This window comes from Castor canadensis, chromosome 12 (assembly GCF_047511655.1).
Source record: "Castor canadensis chromosome 12, mCasCan1.hap1v2, whole genome shotgun sequence".
In the NCBI taxonomy this organism is placed as follows: domain Eukaryota; kingdom Metazoa; phylum Chordata; class Mammalia; order Rodentia; family Castoridae; genus Castor; species Castor canadensis.
Window position 1 is genome coordinate 28,271,539 of NC_133397.1, and position 16,330 is coordinate 28,287,868.

The window sequence follows — 16,330 nt, forward strand, 5'->3', positions numbered from 1 at the left end:
TCTCTTTCCCATTGTGTTTCAACTGTGTTGTGTCATGTCAGGTGTCTTTTACTTTTTTTTTTTTACTTTTTACTTTCTCCTCTCTGTTTAGATTTAGATGTAGATCAACCCAAAGAAGAAAAGAAAGAGTGCTATTATAATCTCAATGATGCCAGTCTCTGTGACAATGTGCTGGCCCCCAATGTCACCAAACAAGAATGTTGCTGTACTTCAGGCGCCGGGTGGGGAGATAACTGTGAGATCTTCCCCTGCCCAGTCCTAGGAACAGGTAAGATCAGCTAAGTGTTATATTCACATAACATGTGACTTGTGTTTGGTCACATGTTGTCATGGACCTGGAAATGACCTCATTTTATGACTTTGACATTCCCTGTGGTCTTGTCTCTAGGTGAGACAACCCTTTCATGAGCCTTATTCAGATTCAGTGGCCATCAGCCTTATTCCACCTCCATCGTGGAATGTGCTCTTACACACAGATCTATAGGATATTTTAGAAGAAGGATAATTCAGTTTTATTCCATTTTTTTAATTAACATTATCCTTTTTTGCTGTCAATGGCACAGCATTATCCATAAGCGAACTTATATTCTTAAGCTATGATTTTGCTCTTACTAAACCTTTGAAATACTAGACACTGTAGTATTGCGTAAATAATAATCATGATCTAAAGTAAAACACGGCCCAATAATACATGGTGAAGAGTAAGTTCTTTTTAAAGAAATGCTGAGTAAACTTAGAAGGCTTATATTAGGTGTATTTGAACCTAATCCATACCTTTGAGGTGGGGCTGAATTTGGCTGACTTGCATTAAAGTTTAGATGACAAGACAGAATTACAAACCTGTGTCTGGGAAGATGTTGATTCTTTGTTTTTCTTTTTCAACTTATTTCTCTTTTTCGTTTTATCTTTCCTAAAATCAGCTGAGTTCACCGAAATGTGCCCTAGAGGGAAAGGTTTTGTTCCCACTGGAGAATCTTCTTACGACATTGGTGGTGAGAACTATAAAGGTCAGAACCAAACAGGAACAATTTTGCAACATGTCAGCCATTGGGGTGGAAGCACAACTTGGGTTACACAGACTTAGAGTCCTGTCAGGCCATGGAAACTGATTACCCCCAGATGGAAGTCTCTAAGACTCTGGACCTTCCTCTGTTCTGTGACTTGGGATCAGAACTCTAAGGCCATTTTCTGTCAGTTCATCTCTGAGATAGGAATAACGTTTCAAAGGTTCTACTACTAGTTAAATGAGATAATATGTGTAAAACTACTTATCACAAATTCTTTCTTCAGGAGTTACTTGAATTTTTTCTGTTATGCTAAAGATACATTAGAAATATAAATTACGACTATAATTTGATCATCATTGTGTTTGTCTACATGGTCATCCACAAAGCTAAGGCTTCTCCTATTTTAGAGCTTACCCTACTATTGCTAGGGCCTTTGCCAATGATTACAGATTTGTAGTAAGGAATTGTAAAAGAAGAAAGCAGAAATAGATGTTTTATATATTTAATGCTGCTCCTGTATGATTCTAAAATGTGCAGCCTGTTCATTTAGGTGAATATTTACATGTATGGATATTTCCTCATTAACCACTTACTTTTGATGTTTCCATGATAGAGATATTTGACATTTTTATACATAAAGTGATTTTTTTCCACTATGGTTTAATATTGAAAACTGCTAAGTGGCTGGAAAGGAGATTATAAAAATAGTTTTATTGTCTGTCCATTTTTGGAAAACTTGTGTTCCAATAATATGGAATAATTCAGTAGCTGGATAAGAAATTCCATTTGTATATTTTGAATGCATCTATGATTTAGTCCAATTGAATAACAAGAAGACTTGGTTTGTAATATGTGTTGAATGGTTTTCAAGTTCATAAATATCATGTACTATATTTTTACAGGAATGTAGTTAAATTTCACTTCATATTATGAACAGAACCCCAACTTCACCATAAAGTTACCCTTTCTCTTATATAAAAATAAATCCCTCCTCACTCTGCCTTAACAGCCCTCAAAGTGGTTAGAAGAGATTGGATTTAGATCCAGCCGTGTGTTCTATGCTTCACTATACCATTTTCCATCTGTGTAAGTTTGAGCAAGTCGTCTGTGGAGTCTCCAGTTTTTTTTTTTTTAAGTCCCTTATTTTTAAGGACTAAATGACATTAGCTCTAAAATGCTAGAACTGTTCTAGTAAGAGCAATAAATAACTTGATTATCTGCATTGTCAGAAGGAATACCAGTCTTATATGTAGATTCTGTCATTTAATCTTTGAAATTTATAAGCTGGTGTACTTACTGTGTCCAATTTATTACTGAGTAGACTGTGGAGGCCAAGAGTTCTTAATTCTTAACAACTTGTGCTTATCTTTGGTAATGTCCCATCAAATTCTTCTTGGCACTTTGTACATCTCAACTAGTAAGAGGGCAAGAAGTTACAGAAAGGCCTGTTTCTTACAAAGCACATTCTTTAGAGCATATTGCTGGTGCCACTATGGAATCCATAGGCTGTTTCATTAGCCATGACGTACTGTCTCAGAACCTTGTTACAATTATACCTTCTTTGGTAATGTTTGGGTCATCGCTCCACAGACAAACCACAATATATAACTTGAAGCCTCAGTATTGGTTAGATTCCTCTTTTTAACTGGCTCCATTTTTTCTGAAACTGCCTCTCAATTTTTTTCTCCATAGATGCTGATGAATGCCTACTGTTTGGACAAGAAATCTGCAAAAATGGTTTCTGTTTGAACACTCAGCCTGGTTATGAGTGCTACTGCAAGCAAGGAACATACTATGATCCTGTCAGGTTACAGTGCTTTGGTAAGCTTGAAGAGGATGTAGTATGGGGTTCTGCGAAAATACGCGCATGGAAAAAATAAGTAATAGTATGTAGTAAAACAAAGTGTGTTTGAGTCTAAATCGTATCTTGAACTGACGTGTAATGCTTTATGGATCTCTTTCTTGAGCAAGATTTAAGAAGTGAAAAAGCTTTCATCTTCTTATTTGAATGTATTTCAAACAAAGAGTTAATATTCAACGTGGAATTATAATTCAGGTCACAGGTATAATTGAAACGTTCTTTTGGTCTGGGAACCTCCTGTTTCATCACTCATACCATGGAAGTGAAAGTCATTTTTAAATGCTGACACAGACTTTAACACTTAAGCAGAAAACCATATATGCTAGGCAGAAAAACATAGCAAAAGGAAATAATTTTTAAAGTATCATAAAAATGCACTTTATTTTAAATTCTGAGCATATCCTGTTCATAGTTGCTTTTTTCCCCATATTTAATATGTGTGGTGGCAGTGACAACCTTGCTTTTCCAATCAGGACATCTTATGTTTTTGGAGTCAGAGCTATTCTTGTTGGATGATGATAAGTAGTTAATTAAAATGGGACAGCCCCTTGAATCTGGACTAAACATAGCAGTGAGTTAAGTTTGGGAAGTATGTGAGGTGCAACTGATTGCTGATCTTCTTTAGTAAAGATTTTTTTCTCCCCCTTAAGATATGGATGAATGTCAAGACCCCAACAGTTGTATTGATGGCCAGTGTGTTAATACAGAAGGCTCTTACAACTGCTTCTGTACACATCCATTGGTCCTGGATGCTTCAGAAAAAAGATGTGTCCGGCCAACTGAATCAAATGGTATGTTTGGTTGTGTGATGCACAACTGTGTCCTAAGATTTTTCCTTTTGACTAAAATGTGAACTATTGAAAAATAGGGCTGGGCATCTATGGCTTATACCTGTAATCCTAGCTGCTTAGGAAGCAGAGATCGGGGTATTGCAGCTCAAGGCCAGATGGGGCAAAATAGTTTGCAAGACCCTATCTCAACAATGTCCAACACAAAAAAGGGCTGGTGGAGTGCTTAAGTGGTAGAGCGCCTGCCTAGCAAGCATGAGTCCCTGAGTTCAAGAAAAGAAAAATAGGGAAATAGGTGAAAGGAAAAGAAAAATAGGGAAATTAGTTTCTTGGGTATTTTTAAATATCTAAAATGAGAAACTAAGAGAAATGATAAGTTGCATGTGATCAATATGTAGGAAATTTAATATCCTCATTAAATACTCATTAAATGGCATGGGATGCAGAGTGAGTGAACAGATGGCAGAGCTGTTCCAGGCCTTAGGTTGAGGTCAATTGAACATTAGTAAGTTAGAATTGAAGATTCTACAACAAAGTGTCACTAGTTTGGGGCTTTGGCAGATGAAATGAGTGACAAATCATGAATCTGAAAGGTTATGTAGAAAGAGGTGGTAGCATCTGACAGAGGAGTAAATGGGAAAAAATGAAGATTAGAGGAACAAGAAGTCCCTTGAGGGCAGGCATTTTATACATCAAGGGGAAGCTATAGAGCAAAGGATGTTGTTGGGATATCATGGGCAAGTTGCATTTCAGCTGATGGAATGACACTCAGTGGGAGATGACAGAGGTTTGAGCCGTGGAAAGACCAGGCTGGATTCAGACTTTTACTTGGAAGTCACTCTTAGAAACAGGGATGGAAATTCTGAGACACTCTGGCTTCCACCACAGAGTTGATGAAATAGGAATAACAGTGTGATTGTCATAGAACCATGTCTTTCCTTGTAGAACAAATAGAAGAAACTGATGTCTACCAAGATCTGTGCTGGGAGCATCTGAGTGACGAGTATGTGTGCAGCCGTCCTCTGGTGGGCAAGCAGACGACATACACAGAGTGCTGCTGTTTGTACGGAGAGGCCTGGGGCATGCAGTGTGCCCTCTGCCCTATGAAGGACTCAGGTGAGCCGGCATCTAGTTCCACCTGTAGGAGGCAGACGGTATAGACTCTTCTCACCTCCCTCACAGCCTGACGTTTCCTCTTCTATATCTGTACCCCTTGTTATCATATTTCATTCCAGGTATGTTGGGGGAGGAGAATAGGATTGTATAAACATCTGGCTCCTGGTTTGCCTCCAAGCCAGACCCTGTCATTAATTTTTGAAACTGTCATTCTGTTTCCCCAAAGAATGATAAATGACCCAAAAAAGCATAACTTAGCCATCAGTGGCATCGGTCTTTAGAATTTCTATTTCCTGATTCATCATTCTTCTGTGTAGTCCTCATTCCTAACAGTTTCTACAGAGAGCAAAAACGATTAGAGACGATAGAAAATCATTGTAGATCAAAGTTCACATTTGTATCTCAGCCTCTGTACGAGCAATACTGGCTGAGCATCCAAATTCTGAAAACCCAAAACTTGAAATGCTCCAAAAAATTCAGATTTTGGAGTCTTATGGATTTTCAGAGTACAGATGCTCAACTGGTAAAGTCTATACAAATATCTCTTAATCTAAGAACAACAACAACAACAGCAAAAACTCTTCAAAATATGAAACACTGAAACACTTCTGCACCTAAGCATTTTGGATCAGGGATACTCAACCTGTGTTAGAAAGGGATTAGAGCCAGGCTATAATCCTGTCCCTCTGGAGACAGAGACAAGAGGATCAAAGGTTTGAGGTCAGCCTGGGCTACAGAGTGAGACACTGGCCCAATCAAGGGCAGTGGTACAGCACTTGCCTAGCATGTACAAAGCCCTGGGTTCAATCCCCAGTACCACCAAAAACAAAACAAAACAAAGCAAACAAACAAACAAAAAATATATATGTCTCAAAGATGCTGTGTCCCTCACTCTTGGCAGCTGAGTTTTTATAATTCCAGGCTTGTCCCTACACATTAGTTAGTTATTGTTATATAATTTATATTGGTCATTGTTGTATTTATATTAAACAGAATATTTAGAACCTAAATCCATATCATTAAGCTAAGTTACATATTCTTTTTTGTTTTACGCTGCAGCATCTCTGAAATTAGAGTCATCTGATAACAGCTGGCCTCTAAAAAATGGCCACAAACCTTTTCTTCTTTTTACATTTTAACATTTGTTATGGGGATGCATTTTATAATCTTGGTATCTGAGACATAGTGAAAGATGGTAACTTTTAAATAGCTGCACAGAGCCGTTTATAGATTGACCATGGTTTATTTGGCCACATCTATGCTGGCCATTTTGATTGTTCCTTTCCATGCCCCATCCTGGTTTTCCCATTATAAACAAAGCTCCATGTGTGAAGTTCCATGTGTGTACCAGCAGGATGCCTCAGTAAGATAATTCCTACAAATAAAAACACTAGGTTGAGAAGTGCATACACTTTAAATTTGCTATGTTACTTCCAAAATATATTGGAAAATTTATACTCACATTGGCGATATCCAAAACTATCTGGTTTTTTCATTCCCACTACCACTGGATATTCTGCCTTTAAAATTGCTTTTGTTTTCTTTTTTGGGGGGAGGAGTGGTACTGGGGAATGAACCTAGGAGCTGTGCGTGCTAAACACAAACTGTCAATAAACTACACCCCAGCCCTTCAGAATTGTTTTAGCAAATGGACAAAAGGGTGTCTTATATGAATTTCCCTAGTTCTAGGGAATTTAGACATATTTTTCCATGTTTGTAGATGACTCATATTTAGCATATCCTTTATCCATTTTTTGTTGGCTTTTGTGTCTTTTTCTTGTTTATTTGTAGGCATTTTATACAGACTCTGTTTGTAGCCCTGGCATTTGGGTTGTCATGTGGTTGTGGTCATAGAAACGCATTTATGAAAGGGTTTACATGTATTTGTATTTTATTCTGTCTCTTTCCTGATCTTGTGTTATTAAATATTTACTGCCTGTGACTGAAAAGCTGGTGCCTTTGGTAATCAAATGTAATTAAGTAGGTTTTAAAAATATATTCAACTAGCTGTTGCCAATCAAATGCATTTTCATAAATGCATTTACCTAGTAGCATGTGAACATGAATTAAGGGTTAGCAATTGCAGAAATAATCATTCTCCATAAAAGAATATCTCTTTAGACTGCTGACTGATGAACACTAATGGGCATGTCAGTTATCTAGAGATCTTGTCCAAAATCAGACTTTCTATTGAGGTGGGGTCTCATGAACTTTTTTTTGCCCAGGCTAGCCTGGTACCATGATCCTCCTGATTTCAGCCTCCCAAGTAGCTAGGATTACAGCCGTGAGCCACTGGCACCCGAGATCTTTAACTGCATCTGACTTTGTAGTAAAACCTACTTTAATGCTGGTAGTTATTAATTTTTCAAAGAAAGCAAAGAACGTGTGTATTTTAAAACTGGTTTGTTCATGTCCTGTCTTTGAGTCTTAAACACACTGCTCCTGGATATCTTCATAGTCTAGAAAGACCGTGTTGTCTCTTTGTGAATCCAAGCACTGGACTCATCTCAGCCTGGCAGACACCGAGCTTCCCAGGTTCCCTGGGGTTCAGCTCTGCCTTGGGGAACAATTCTGTGCTGATGGAAACAGTGCAGGAGGAGCTGGAGGAATAAATCGCACCACTTGTCATCAACTTCAAGCTTGAAAGTACAGTGTAGAGCGAGGCTCTGGCTCACGAGCAGGCTTTCACACTTCTGGTCCAATAGGTCACGGGCATTAATTCTTGCTAAAGCAGCAACATATTCACAAATGCTGGGAGGTGAGGAGGTAGGAGTGCCTACTTCAGTGGTGCACTCTGAAGTTAGATAGCATCTTGAGGACTGGGACAACATGCAGGGGAAATGAGTGGAGGGTGATGGTTGTGTCCAGGTCACTTCCTGAAAACTACATAACAGTATAATGCAGTGCTTTTCTGGGATTGCTTAGGGCCTCGTTTCTGTCCTCCACTGAAGTCACAAGGGTCAAACAGGAAGCTAAATTAGGAAAAAGTTCCAGGTCATTTGTGGTGGCCCTGCAGATGTGACAGCAGGCTTTTGTGCCATGGGTGTGGACAGCCTTCTTGCCCCGAACTCAGGACGCCTCTTACCCATTCCTACTCCCAACATTCTTCCTCTTTTCCCTCTTTCACAACCCCTCACCTCCTGCCCTCTCTTAAGACGGTTTTGGTGGCCGAAGTGCTTTGGGAGGACCCTCACATTTAATCTCTTTATCATTATGGCATGCAACTCTCTGAGAGACAATGCTAAATGCATCTAGGAAAACCAGCTCAAGCCAAACAAAGCAATGAATCCATAGCTCAAGCAAGAGAGAGTAGTCATTGTTTGATGACTTCTGCTGTGCTAGAAGGAAATAGTAGAGTTCTTGGCACATTGAGATCCTTGGTGGATATTAATTTATTAGAATTTTCCTGTAGCTTGGTTTTTCTGAGTCTCAGCTATAATTTAAAAAATAATAGTTAGGCAGGCGCCGGTGGCTCACGCCTGTAATCGTAGCTACTCAGGAGGCAGAGATCAGGAGGATCGAAGTTCGAAGCCAGCTCAGGCAAATAGTTCATGAGACCCTGTCTCAAAAACACCCATCACAAAAAAAGAGCTGGTGGAGTGGCTCAAGGTGTAGACCCTGAGTTCAAACCCCAGTACCACCAAAAATAAGCAAACAAAAGATAGTTAGCATATATATAGCAGAGTGCCAGGTACCACTCAAAACGCTGTGTCTATAAAGCTATTTAATTCTCCAAGCTACGTTAGGTATACAGTCACCTGCTTTTATTGGAAGAGCATCCGAAGCACAGAGAGGTGAGGTTGCCAGCCACAGCCCTAGGTCATTAAGAGCTGAGTCAAACCCAGGCATCCTGGCTCTGGGATCTGTATTCTGCCCCTTCTGCATGCCCAAGTCCCTTTCTCCCCAAGATCTCAAAGCACATCTTAAAGAAGTAGTCACCTTTAGAATATGAAAGTAACAAAGTGTAGAATTAAAGCTGAGAATTAAATTTTTTCTCATGTGCACTGAGCAGAGAAAAACTACTCTTTTATAGCTAACAATGAGCACGGCAAAAATTATTATTATTATTATTTTTTGGTGACTGGGTTTGAATTCAGGGCTTCACAGTTGCAAAGCAGATGCTCCAGCACTTGAGCCTCACAGCAAAATTAGATAGAGTGAACGTTCTCCAATCTGTTTCCTTGGACACATGGGCAGGCATTATAGATAATACATATTCAATTGACAATTCTTTGTAGATAAAACTGTTGACACTTATCACTTAATTTAAAATGATTTCTGATGCTTTTGTGTATTGCTACTGTTAAAAGTATAAATTTAATTTGGGGAGAGAAAATATCTATGAATTATAGGATCTCCCATGGAACTAAAATAAAAAGGTCAAAATTAGATACATTTGAACAGTAGAAACTAAAGTATGCAGGAATATCAGTATCTTTGGTCATATTATAAAAATAATTTAACTTCTTATAAGCGAATTGTTAAAATAGACATATTGTAAAAAAAACTGAATACAAAGACTTTGATAGCGTCTTGATTTAAAACTGAAGTTCAGAGATTTTCTTTTCTTGATAGGAAACTATGGTGTTGGGAGAGTGCCACCTGTTGGTAGCATTACATACTACAACATGGTTGTGTGCTGCTGAAGGACTCTTTTTTTTTTTTTTTTTGGTGGTGCTAGGGTTTGAACTCAGGGCTTTGCATTTGCTAGGCAGGTGCTCTCACTTGAGCCACTCCACCAGCCCTTGAAGGAGTTCAGGGTATAGAAGATGAGAGCAGTTTTTAAAGCGAAGAGAAGGGAGAGGAAATAAGACAGAGTAATACAGTGGGTGTATGTGACCAAAGTACATTATATGTCATAGTGATATCCCTTACTATGTACAATTAGTATAGCTAATGAAAACAAATGTCCCAGCGGGGTGTGGTGGTTCACACCTGGAATCCCAGCACCCAGAAGGCTGAGGTAGGAGAACTGCAAGTTCCAGGCCAGCCTAGGTTACATGGCATGACCCTGTACAAAAAGTGTCCCTAAGGAAGTGGAAATGGCACAAAACAAATTTAATCCTAAAAATCTTAACAAAGCACTAATATTAATCATAATAGAGAGTGTTTGGCCCTCTGTGTTGCAAAGATAACTGTTTGAAGATAGAGGTATACAATACACCTGATTCAAAATTCCAGTATTAGAGTGCCAGAAAGAAAAACAAAATTACAGCATAAGAAAGAAAAAATTGGAATCAATTCTGTCAGTTGGGAATTGGTTGATAAGTTATGGTACGTCTATACGATGGAAAATACTATACAGTCGTTTTTAAAATGAGACATAGCTGTAGAATATAGAATGGTGTCTAAGCTATATTTTTACCAGGCTTTTTGGTCATGCTGGGGTTTGAACTCCATGTCTCATGCTTGTTAGGCAGGTGCTCTACCACTTGAGCCACTCTGCCAGCTCCTAGGCTATATTTTTTTTATGGTATAGAAGAACACGTTTGTGAAACTATCACTTGCATAATAAATTGATAGGAAGACATGTCTAGCTACATTGATGACTGATATGTATCTGTCCCCTTTTCACTGTTTGAATTTTATATTTTTACAACATACAAACTTATCCTATTTGAGCTAAACATTGCTTTTTTTAAGTGCAAAGTCAAAGCCACAAGTGCTAGGACGGGGTAGGAAAAGAAGGCTCATGAGTTCCAGGTAAAAAGTCAGTACACGGACCCCGCTCCTGATTGTCCCCCATGAATGTGGTGACAAACGACTTTCTGTACCTTGTTTTCCTTGGTGTGTAAATTAAGAGAAAGGTCTCACTGGTTTAAACTCTTTTTTTTTTTTTCTTTTTTCTTTTATTATTCATATGTGCATACAAGGCTTGGTTCATTTCTCCCCCCTGCCCCCACCCCCTCCCTTACCACCCACTCCACCCCCTCCCGCTCCCCCCCTCAATACCCAGCAGAAACTATTTTGCCCTTATCTCTAATTTTGTTGTAGAGAGAGTATAAGCAATAATAGGAAGGAACAAGGGGTTTTTCTGGTTGAGATAAGGATAGCTATACAGGGCATTGACTCACATTGATTTCCTGTGCGTGGGTGTTACCTTCTAGGTTAATTCTTTTTGATCTAACCTTTTCTCTAGTTCCTGGTCCCCTTTTCCTATTGGCCTCAGTTGCTTTAAGGTATCTGCTTTAGTTTCTCTGCATTAAGGGAAACGAATGCTAGCTAGTTTTTTAGGTGTCTTACCTATCCTCACCCCTCCCTTGTGTGCTCTCGCTTTTATCATGTGCTCATAGTCCAATCCCATTGTTGTGTTTGCCCTTGATCTAATGTCCACATATGAGGGAGAACATACGATTTTTGGTCTTTTGAGCCAGGCTAACCTCACTCAGAATGATGTTCTCCAATTCCATCCATTTACCAGCGAATGATAACATTTCGTTCTTCTTCATGGCTGCATAAAATTCCATTGTGTATAGATACCACATTTTCTTAATCCATTCGTCAGTGGTGGGGCATCTTGGCTGTTTCCATAACTTGGCTATTGTGAATAGTGCTGCAATAAACATGGATGTGCAAGTGCCTCTGGAGTAACAGTCTTTTGGGTATATCCCCAAGAGTGGTATTGCTGGATCAAATGGTAGATCGATGTCCAGCTTTTTAAGTAGCCTCCAAATTTTTTTCCAGAGTGGTTGTACTAGTCTACATTCCCACCAACAGTGTAAGAGGGTTCCTTTTTCCCCCGCATCCTCGCCAACACCTGTTGTTGGTGGTGTTGCTGATGATGGCTATTCTAACAGGGGTGAGGTGGAATCTTAGTGTGGTTTTAATTTGCATTTCCTTTATTGCTAGAGATGGTGAGCATTTTTTCATGTGTTTTCTGGCCATTTGAATTTCTTCTTTTGAGAAAGTTCTGTTTAGTTCACATGCCCATTTCTTTATTGGTTCATTAGTTTTGGGAGAATTTAGTTTTTTAAGTTCCCTGTATATTCTGGTTATCAGTCCTTTGTCTGATGTATAATTGGCAAATATTTTCTCCCACTCTGTGGGTGTTCTCTTCAGTTTAGAGACCATTTCTTTTGATGAACAGAAGCTTTTTAGTTTTATGAGGTCCCATTTATCTATGCTATCTCTTAGTTGCTGTGCTGCTGGGGTTTCATTGAGAAAGTTCTTACCTATACCTACTAACTCCAGAGTATTTCCTACTCTTTCTTGTATCAACTTAAGAGTTTGGGGTCTGATATTAAGATCCTTGATCCATTTTGAGTTAATCTTGGTATAGGGTGATATACATGGATCTAGTTTCAGTTTTTTGCAGACTGCTAACCAGTTTTCCCAGCAGTTTTTGTTGAAGAGGCTGCTGTTTCTCCATCGTATATATTTAGCTCCTTTGTCAAAGATAAGTTGCTCATAGTTGTGTGGCTTCATATCTGGATCCTCTATTCTGTTCCACTGGTCTTCATGTCTGTTTTTGTGCCAGTACCATGCTGTTTTTATTGTTATTGCTTTGTAATATAGTTTGAAGTCAGGTATTGTGATACCTCCTGCATTGTTCTTTTGACTGAGTATTGCCTTGGCTATTCGTGGCCTCTTGTGTTTCCATATAAATTTAACAGTAGATTTTTCAATCTCTTTAATGAATGTCATTGGAATTTTGATGGGAATTGCATTAAACATGTAGATTACTTTGGGGAGTACAGACATTTTTACTATGTTGATTCTACCAATCCATGAGCATGGGAGATCTCTCCACTTTCTATAGTCTTCCTCAATCTCTTTCTTCAGAAGTGTATAGTTTTCCTTGTAGAGGTCTTTCACATCTTTTGTTAGGTTTACACCTAGGTATTTGATTTTTTTTGTGGCTATTGTAAATGGAATTGTTTTCATACATTCTTTTTCCGTTTGCTCATTGTTAGTGTATAGAAATGCTAATGATTTTTCTATGTTGATTTTATATCCTGCTACTTTGCTATAGCTATTGATGATGTCTAGAAGCTTCTGAGTAGAGTTTTTTGGGTCTTTAAGGTATAGGATCATGTCATCTGCAAATAGGGATATTTTGACAGTTTCTTTACCTATTTGTATTCCTTTTATTCCTTCTTCTTGCCTAATTGCTCTGGCTAGGAATTCCAGTACTATGTTGAATAGGAGTGGAGATAGTGGGCATCCTTGTCTGGTTCCTGATTTTAGAGGGAATGGTTTTAATTTTTCTCCATTAAGTATAATGCTGGCTGTAGGTTTGTCATATATAGCTTTTATAATGTTGAGGAACTTTCCTTCTATTCCTAGTTTTCTTAGAGCTTTTATCATGAAATGATGTTGGATCTTATCAAAGGCTTTTTCTGCATCTATTGAGATGATCAAGTGGTTTTTGTCTTTGCTTCTGTTAATGTGGTTTATTACATTTATTGATTTTCGTATGTTGAACCACCCCTGCGTCCCTGGGATGAAGCCTACCTGGTTGTGGTGAATAATCTTTTTGATGTGTTGCTGAATTCGATTTGCCATTATTTTGTTGAGGATTTTTGCATCAATGTTCATTAAGGAGATTGGCCTATAGTTCTCCTTTTTGGAGGTGTCTTTGCCTGGTTTTGGGATAAGTGTAATACTGGCTTCATAAAATGTGTTTGGCAGTTTTCCTTCCCTTTCTATTTCATGGAACAGTTTAAGGAGGGTTGGTATCAGTTCTTCTTTAAAGGTCTGATAGAATTCAGCAGAGAATCCATCAGGTCCTGGACTTTTCTTTTTGGGGAGACTCTTGATTGCTGCTTCAATTTCATTTTGTGTTATAGGTCTATTCAGGTGATTAATTTCCTCTTGGTTCAGTTTTGGATGATCATATGTATGTAGAAATCTGTCCATTTCTTTTAGATTTTCAAATTTATTTGAATATAGGTTCTCAAAGTAGTCTCTGATGATTTCCTGGACTTCCATGGTGTTTGTTGTTATCTCCCCTTTTGCATTCCTGATTCTACTAATTTGGGTTTTTTCTCTCCTCATTTTAGTCAGGTTTGCCAGGGGTCTATCGATCTTGTTTATTTTTTCAAAGAACCAACTTTTTGTTTCATTAATTCTTTGTATGTTTTTTTTGGTTTCTATTTCGTTGATTTCAGCTCTTATTTTTATTATTTCTCTCCTTCTATTTGTTTTGGGGTTTGCTTGTTCTTGTTTTTCTAGGAGTTTGAGATGTATCATTAGTTCATTGATTTGGGATCTTTCAATCTTTTTAATATATGCACTCATGGCTATAAACTTTCCTCTCAAGACTGCCTTAGCTGTGTCCCATAGGTTCCAGTAGGTTGTGTTTTCATTTTCATTGACTTCTAGGAACTTTTTAATTTCCTCTTTTATTGCATCGATGATCCATTCTTCATTAAGTAATGAGTTATTTAGTTTCCAGCTGTTTGCATGTTTTTTGTCTTTACTTTTGTTGTTGAGTTCTACTTTTACTGCATTGTGGTCAGATAGTATGCACGGTATTATTTCTATTTTCTTATATTTGCTGAGGCTTGCTTTGTGCCCTAGGATATGATCTATTTTGGAGAAGGTTCCATGGGCTGCTGAGAAGAATGTATATTGTGTAGAGGTTGGATGAAATGTTCTGTAGACATCTACTAGGTCCACTTGATCTATTGCATATTTTAGATCTTGGATTTCTTTATTGAGTTTTTGTTTGGATGACCTATCTATTGATGATAATGGAGTGTTAAAGTCTCCCACAACCACTGTGTTGGCGTTTATATATGCTTTTACGTCTTTCAGGGTATGTTTGATGAAATTGGGTGCGTTGACATTGGGTGCATACAGATTGATGATTATTATTTCCTTTTGGTCTATTTCCCCTTTTATTAGTATGGAATGTCCTTCTTTATCTCGTTTGATCAATGTAGGTTTGAAGTCTACTTTGTCAGAGATAAGTATTGCTACTCCTGCTTGTTTTCGGGGGCCATTGGCTTGGTAAATCTTCTTCCAGCCTTTCATCCTAAGCATATGCTTATTTCTGTCGGTGAGATGAGTCTCCTGTAAGCAACAAATTGTTGGATCTTCTTTTTTAATCCATTTTGTCAAACGGTGTCTTTTGATGGGTGAATTAAGTCCATTAACATTAAGTGTTAGTACTGATAGGTATGTGGTGATTCCTGCCATTTAGTTATCTTAGTTGTTTGAAGGTTTGATTGTGTGTACCTAACTTGATGTTACTCTCTACTGTCTTGCTTTTTCTTATCCTGTGGTTTGGTGCTGCCTGCCTTTTCATGGTTAAGTTGGGTGTCACTTTCTGTGTGCAGGATCCCTTGCAGAATCTTTTGTAATGGTGGCTTTGTGGTCACATATTGTTTTAGTTTCTGCTTATCATGGAAGACTTTTATTGCTCCATCTATTTTGAATGATAGCTTTGCTGGGTAGAGTATCCTGGGGTTGAAGTTATTTTCATTCAGTGCCCGGAAGATCTCACCCCACGCTCTTCTTGCTTTTAATGTTTCTGTTGAGAAGTCTGCTGTGATTTTGATGGGTTTACCTTTGTATGTTACTTGTTTTTTCTCTCTTGCAGCCTTCAATATTCTTTCCTTAGTTTCTGAACTTGTTGTTTTAATGATGATATGTCGTGGAGTAGTTCTATTTTGATCTGGTCTGTTTGGTGTCCTGGAGGCCTCTTGCATTTGTATGGGAATATCTTTCTCTAGATTTGGGAAATTTTCCGTTATTATTTTGTTGAATATATTACGCATTCCCTTCGCTTGCACCTCTTCTCCTTCTTCGATGCCCATGATTCTCAAGTTTGGTCTTTTGATGGAGTCAGTGAGTTCTTGCATTTTCTTTTCACAGGTCTTGAGTTGTTTAATTAATAGTTCTTCAGTTTTTCCTTTAATTACCATTTCATCTTCAAGTTCTGAGATTCTGTCTTCTGTTTGTTCTATTCTGCTGGATTGGCCTTCCGTTTTGTTTTGCAGTTCTGTTTCGTTCTTTTTTCTGAGGTTTTCCATATCCTGGCTGTTTTCTTCTTTATTGTTGTCTATTTTTGTCCTGAGTTCATTTATCCATTTATTCATTGTGTTCTCTCTTTCACTTTGGTGTTTATACAGTGCTTCTATGGTTTCCTTTATTTCTTCTTTTGCTTTTTCAAATTCTCTATTTTTATTGTCTTGGAATTTCTTGAGTGTCTCCTGTACATTTTGGTTGACTCTATCCAGTATCATCTCTATAAAATTCTCATTGAGTACTTGTAGTATGTCTTCTTTTAAATTATTCTTGTAGGCTTCATTGGGTCCTTTGGCATAGTTTATCTTCATTTTGTTGGAGTCTGGCTCTGAGTTTCTGTTCTCTTCATTCCCCTCTGGTTCCTGTACTAATTTTTTGCTGTGGGGAAACTGGTTTCCTTGTTTTTTCTGTCTTCCCGTCATTGTCCTTGGTGTTGTTACTGTCCCTGTACTGTGTGTAATTAAGTATTTTCTAGCTTGTAATAATAACAATGGTAATATTGAGAATGGAAGAGTGAGCTGAGATGGAAAGCAAGAAGTTAAAGAAAAGGGGAAAACAAATATACAGACAAGAGGGAGAAAGCA

General features: G+C 38.1%; 1 protein-coding gene across 17 annotated transcripts in view; it reads left to right on the plus strand.

Moving 5' to 3' along the window:
- Positions 1-16,330, plus strand: part of Ltbp1 (latent transforming growth factor beta binding protein 1) — a 434,527-nt gene that overhangs the window by 390,360 nt on the left and 27,837 nt on the right. For all 17 annotated transcript variants that reach the window (XM_074049480.1, XM_074049477.1, XM_074049476.1 and 14 more), the window contains 5 exons: positions 92-268; positions 921-1,007; positions 2,700-2,828; positions 3,519-3,659; positions 4,602-4,772. In XM_074049480.1, the coding sequence (XP_073905581.1) occupies positions 92-268; positions 921-1,007; positions 2,700-2,828; positions 3,519-3,659; positions 4,602-4,772 (705 nt within the window). The remainder of the gene's footprint in view (positions 1-91; positions 269-920; positions 1,008-2,699; positions 2,829-3,518; positions 3,660-4,601; positions 4,773-16,330) is intronic.